A 6,607-nucleotide genomic window follows, 5' to 3' on the forward strand; every position below is an offset into this window, starting at 1 on the left:
ACTTACAGAAGATAAAGATGAAAGTTACAAAAGATAAAGATGAAACTTACAGAAGATAAAGATGAAACTTACAGAATATAAAGATGAAACTTACAAAAGATAAAGATGAAACTTACAGAAGATAAAGATGAAACTTACAGAAGATAAAGATGAAACTTACAGAAGATAAAGATGAAACTTACAGAATATAAAGATGAAAAGATAAAGATGAAACGTATGATAGATACGTACTTTTGCTTTCTCGATCACTTTTTGTGGAATGAAGATTCTGGGAAAAGCATACATTGCTCCAACTACTTTCTTACATTCCAAGCCTTTTATGGAGTTGAATGTTTTTGTTACAAAATTGGCCCTTTCCTTTAACGATTGGAGTATGGCAGTTTTTTCCTGGGAATTAAAAAGACAGTTAATTTAAAATTAATTGATCTGTTTTATCGTTTAACAAGTAACATTTTAACTACTTCGTTGTAGTTATTTAAACTTAAAATGTCCAAAAATACCCGTTATAAATATATAGATGTATGAAACGACAAAGACTATAAAGAAAAAAAAACCGTTCAAGTATGAAAAGAAACAAACGTTTGAGCTATTGTGTAAGTACATTATATATATTTTTAATGCAAAACAGACATATGTATTTTGAGCTTCTTCTATTTTAGAAAATCAATGTACTTCCTGTTCTTTGCAATCACTTGTTATCCACACTATATTAAAACTATTTTGGAGCCCCAACACGACGTTACATTCCATGTCGCCGCGTCCAGTCCTGTGTTTTATGATTACCGTGCATCATGACAATAGCTCTTAAGGGTAGTTTCTATTGCAAAAGGCTCGATCGTAAGGATGTCATGTCAAAAGCACAGCACTCCTCCCTCCATTATTTTGATGATAAATCTAGACAAAAAACATACTGGTCAACTCTTTGAATGCATCATCTATAGCTTCCTGTATGATCGGTCTGTTGAAACGGACACTAAAAATCGTTATCTTCGTAAAATGGAAAAAATGAATATCCATTTTATTCTCCAGCCGTTGGAAGTAGTTTGTTGAATATATTTCATAAAAGTAACTTGTATGTTCATGACTTGTTTCATTTTCCAGGTGGAGCTTCTTTTTAATTATGTTGAGTACTCTTTGTTGCCTTAGGCACGTGGACAACTTTTGTCATTGACTTTGTTTGTGCTCATGTAATATCACATTTTACAAGACAACGAATTTTGCACGTCATGGCTGAAGTATGACCTGTTGCAGCTATCTTGCTGGATAGTTCTGGTGTTCAATTTCGTCCAATTTGTTTGTTTTACAATACCATTAAGTACAAAGAATACCCCAGCTTGTAAAATCTAAATTCATTGATCTGTACACATCTTTATGATCTGAATATATACATATTTTGCACTGAAAATGACTGTTACATACTCTTCTCAAAAACGTTCAGTTTTTCGATGTACAAAATATAAAATATTGTCAAAATGTAGTTCTGATACATTCCATTCCTGTGCGACTATATACCGGTTTTGATTGTCATGTGACCTATTGATTTGCTTATTTCAAGTTGCTTTAGCAAGGTACTCGAGGGCTATCTATACTATCTGTCCCTAATTTAAAAGTGATAGACTAGAGAGAAGGCAGCTAGTTATCACCACCCACCGCCAACTCTTGGGCTACTCTTTTACCAACGAATAGTGGGATTGATCATCACATTATAACGCCACCACGGCTGATTGGGCGAGAATGTTCGACGCTCACGTTAATTATTTTCAAAATAGCTGAGATAGACAGTGAAGTTTTTTTTTCGTAAAATATTTTTTCAGGTAGAAATTATTGAAGTTTCAATAATTTTAAAAATCTAATAATGGACTGAAGTGACTTATTCTGTTTGTCCTTTTTAATAAGGTGAAAATATAAGATATATGAATGTCGTTGTTGAACATAAATCATTTGGTTCCAAGAAACTGACAAGATATAAGAACGTCGTTGTTGAACATAAATCATTTGGTTCCAATGAATTTGAAACTGACAAGATATAAGAACGTCGTTGTTGAACATAAATCATTTGGTTCCAACGAATTTGAAACTGACAAGATATAAGAACGTCGTTGTTGAACATAAATAATTTGGTTCCAATGAATTTGAAACTGCTCAACAAGCGTCTATAAATTCAAGTAACAATGCATCTTAATGATACTAAATAAAAAAGTAACTTCTTCAATAAAGCTTATTTGGACACGATAAGAAACGTTAGTAAAAGTCTGTACACTGATCTAGACTGAGATATTTAGCCTACTTCAATTAAATAAGTTAGATTTAGTTGTTACATTAGAAAATTCCTAATATTATTTGATGTCAAATAGTTTGTGATCTATTCTATTTTGGATTATCAACTGGAAATGTTTTAAGAAATATGTTTAGTCTGTTTACCCATGTTTAATATATATTAAATAATTAATATATAAATATATTCCTTAAATTTTTAAAATAATCTCTTTTCATTTCAAGTCTAATTTCTACTTTGTGACGATACCAATTGTAATATAAACATGTTTGCTCATATTGTACAGAATATCATACCATAACCAGTTGCAAACTGTAGTTTCGAGCTATACCAACTCTACATCAGCCTAGATAGGTCAGTTATAAGTAAAGTTATTTAAATGGTTTTGTATGAACCAAGTTGGGAGAAACAACTTGGTAAATAAAACTGTTTACACACACTCATGTGATTGTAAAGAGTCAAAAGATGTCATATATATACAAAACTTGCAACAAAAAGATGTCATATATATACAAAACTTGCAACAAAAAGATGTCATATATACAAAACTTGCAACAAAAAGATGTAATATGTACAAAACTTGGAACAAAAAGATGTCATATATACAAAACTTGCAACAAAAAGATGTCATATATACAAAACTTGCAACAAAATGATGTCATATATACAAAACTTGCAACAAAAAGATGTCATATATACAAAACTTGCAACAAAAAGATGTCATATATACAAAACTTGCAACAAAAAGATGTCACATATACAAAACTTGCAACAAAAAGATGTCACATATACAAAACTTGCAACAAATGTCAATTTTTTAATCACGCCAACCAATAGTTCTCCCACAAGATGCTTTTTCTTGTTGTTCTCATACTTTTGCTTGTATTCTGGTGTAACAGTATTTAATTACTCAATGTGTATTTGTATAAATATATATAGAAAGTAAGGCATAAATATCAATAAAGTAAAATTTAGAATTAAATGAGATCTAATGTGCAAAAAAAAAAACAAGTACAATAAAAGACAAGCTTGTGCTTATTTTGACCTTCTCCTGTACCTAGTTATCTACATACGTGTTTGGGAGATTATATTCTCAGTGCCATTACATAAACAAAACCTATCCATAGATGTTTATGCCTATGTTTGTTTAAACACAACTGATGTAGTACTTATTGAATTTATAACGTCTGAAGTACTTACCTTCATAAATTTATCATAAGAAGGCTCGTTGGGATGAGGTGGGTTTGTAATGCAATAGATCATCGCCTAAAAAAAAACAAGTGGGGGGTTATTAATTTTTTTTAAACTTTCTGTTTTGTAACCTGTAACTTTCATAGACTTCATAAAGGTGTAAGCCGAAACGTCGAGTATAATAAATAAACATTTATCTGAAGTTGTTTGTCGTCTTAATGGAGAATGTGAGTTATTCATTTTTCACACGACAACAGTTATCTCGATCCTTTCAACTAAAACTATCAAAATTGTTCATAATAATCAATAGGAAAACATGAATGTCACTTGAATTGGAAGCTCATTGCACCCTTCGATTAGGTTGTCACAACTAACTAAAACGAGTCTACTCTGAGTCTTGATGTTTGATCAACATCTACGTATACGGGACATGTGCCGTAAAAAAAATATTAAACACAAACATTTGACGTAGCTTTCATGAACTTGATATTAACTAATCTATAGATTATCATCATCTACTACTGAAGAATGAAAGTACTTACAAGTAATAGTATTATCCTATATTTATTCACATTTTACGTGAATTTATTTATTTATCTGCAAACTCCTCTCACAGAAGCAAACTTAACAGACGGACTGAGGGTAGCCCAAGAATATCCTTATGTATATGGTGTAGCTCCCTAGCAAGGAAGTTTCAAGTCGGGGCTGAAACGCATTCAGAAAGTCACGCAGGAACGATAGCAGTCTAGATTTTGTGTTCTTGACCATTCTAGGGTTAGCAGAAGCGCCTTCTTTGAAACTTTGTTAATACCCTTATTGACACTGTAACGAGATCGAACTTAGGCAAACGTACTAGGGTATCCTGAGTGTTTGTTCGGGTACGAAACCCCGCCTCTTGGGGTAGTTATAAAAGTCATTGGGAATAATAGAGGATCGGTATATTAGGTCTTCTATCTATGCCGTTCTCACCACGGGTATCGAAACCCGGTTTCTAACGTTATAGGTTCACAGACTTGCCGCTGTGCCATTAGGAGTAAGGAGTGGTGGCGACTTTCTGTGAATCCTTTGAAACCTTCCAGCGGAACGCGGATATTTTATGCTAGTGATATCAAGGATATGGAAAGTGTGAAAACACATCATCATTACATAGATGGGAAGGCTCGTTAGTAACAGTGAAATTAATTAACAACTTCTAAAACTTCATATTTTACTGTCTTCAGATTATTCTGATAATAATGATTTTGTAGTTTCGTTTTCATGTTTACAAACATCTACACTAGAGGGCAGCAAAAGGAAACAAATGTGTCACCTGTATTAATTCAAATTAGTAAAAACACTATTAACTGACCACTGTTTCTGATCATTAAAAGTGCTCTTTATGTCAAAGGAAAAGTATAATTAATTACTTACTAGAAAGTATCTATTCGCATTTTGAATCAAAAGTTAAAACTTATATAACCTTAAATATTTAATATGGAACGTTCTGAACTGGTGTTCGTATATTTTATGTTCATTTTATTCATAATATTTTACCAGTTTTGCGAATTTGATAATTAAGGGGCATAATCTTATATTTTCCAAAGTAATTGTAATTGTTTTATCCTTCTAAGTATAAACAAAGATAAATCAATACTCAGATTCTATGTGAGGGACTCGCCTTTAAAGTCGAAACCTTAAAGCCTGATATTACTTAATTTACGAATAAGTGCAAAAAGTTTTTTTTTTTCAAAATGTGGCTAGGCCTGGGCATTAGGCAAACATAATCATCTAAGTCTTACTTGACTAGATAGATTTTATTACATTTTTATCAATATTATTGTATAATATTACTAGCATAAAATAACCCCCTCAGAGAGATGTAGGCCGCCTCTTTACTTACAGAGACCCCCAATCTACCAATCAGATTCCTCTATGACCTCCAGTAACTTCTAAGGGAGTTCGTACACAAAATAAGTAAATAAAACTACTCTATTTCAATATGGACATTCCCTGGGGCACCCCGAGTTCACCTGTCAAGCTTCGTTCTGCTAGAATCAAAACTGTGGAACAAACAAATAAATTCACAAATAAATAAAGTGAGCTAGGAGAGAATTTCACCAACAATGTAAGTTTCCAGCCTAAGAATGGAGCAATAAATAAAATATTTAAGGTAAGGAGAAGCCCTATAAGTTTTATTTGATCATTCTTTACTCCATAAATAAAGATCAAACTTTTATCCTACCTGCCCTATAGTACTGGAACACAGATGAGATGAGATGTATTTCCAAAACATTTTCTTCACCCCTGGGTCTAAGTTGATGATTTCACAAAATCCACCACGAGATCCACATCTGTAGAATTAACTGGATTCATTCGTAAAAGTAATAATTATGATATTATTTTAAACGAAAAGAAATAAACGACTTTACAAAAGGAAGTTTTGTTTTTTGTATTTGTGACACTTATTGTTCACTTAAGCTTTCATCGGTGTTATTTAAACATAAAATTCATTTTGCGAGAGTTATCACCGTCAGTTTAGTAACTACTAAATAAGATTTGAGTTTCCATATGTGTTGATAAAATGTAAGATAACCCTAGTATTTTGACACGACACTAAATAAAATAAAAATATTTTTTCGGAAAGGGCTGGTAGAAAATATTATGACGAATTTTAAGTGTAAGTCTGTGAGTAGTGAGAAACACCGAGGCAAAATCAAATATGTATAATTAATCAGTAATTACATTATCTTCAAGGCCCCTGTCACGGTTTCCTGGTATTTCATTAGTGGTCCCAGTCTGTGTTGGAAGCAATGGTCAAAATGATAATATAACATTCAGTTCAACATAAATATTTGTGGTATTCTAAGACAGTGCAAAAGTTAAACACACATCACTAGTTTATAGTACAAAATACTACATAGGTTCAACGGAAACATGGGTATATGGTGTATAATAAAATCCTAGCTATAAAGATAATAATAGCTTTAGTGTACAGTTTAGTCTTAATGTTAAAATCAGGGAAAGCGCTTAGTGAAAAGGTGTAAAATAACCCCTTACTGTAAACTTTAAAGTATCCGTGTAAAAGGTAAGGTACAAGGTTAGTTGGAATCCCCAAATGTTTGATTGTTTGTTTGTTTTGTAATTTCGCGTACAGCCACACGA

General features: G+C 32.1%; 1 protein-coding gene across 1 annotated transcript in view; it reads right to left on the reverse strand.

Annotated features, from left to right (window-relative positions):
* Nucleotides 1-6,607, reverse strand: part of LOC106475294 (alanine aminotransferase 2-like) — a 24,220-nt gene that overhangs the window by 1,563 nt on the left and 16,050 nt on the right. Inside the window, exons 6-8 of the mRNA XM_013935986.2 lie at nucleotides 5,688-5,796; nucleotides 3,476-3,541; nucleotides 232-387 (exon numbers count right to left, since the gene is read on the reverse strand). Of these exons, the coding sequence (XP_013791440.2) occupies nucleotides 232-387; nucleotides 3,476-3,541; nucleotides 5,688-5,796 (331 nt within the window). The remainder of the gene's footprint in view (nucleotides 1-231; nucleotides 388-3,475; nucleotides 3,542-5,687; nucleotides 5,797-6,607) is intronic.

This window comes from Limulus polyphemus, unplaced genomic scaffold (assembly GCF_000517525.1).
Source record: "Limulus polyphemus unplaced genomic scaffold, Limulus_polyphemus-2.1.2 Scaffold8364, whole genome shotgun sequence".
Classification (NCBI taxonomy): Eukaryota; Metazoa; Arthropoda; class Merostomata; order Xiphosura; family Limulidae; genus Limulus; species Limulus polyphemus.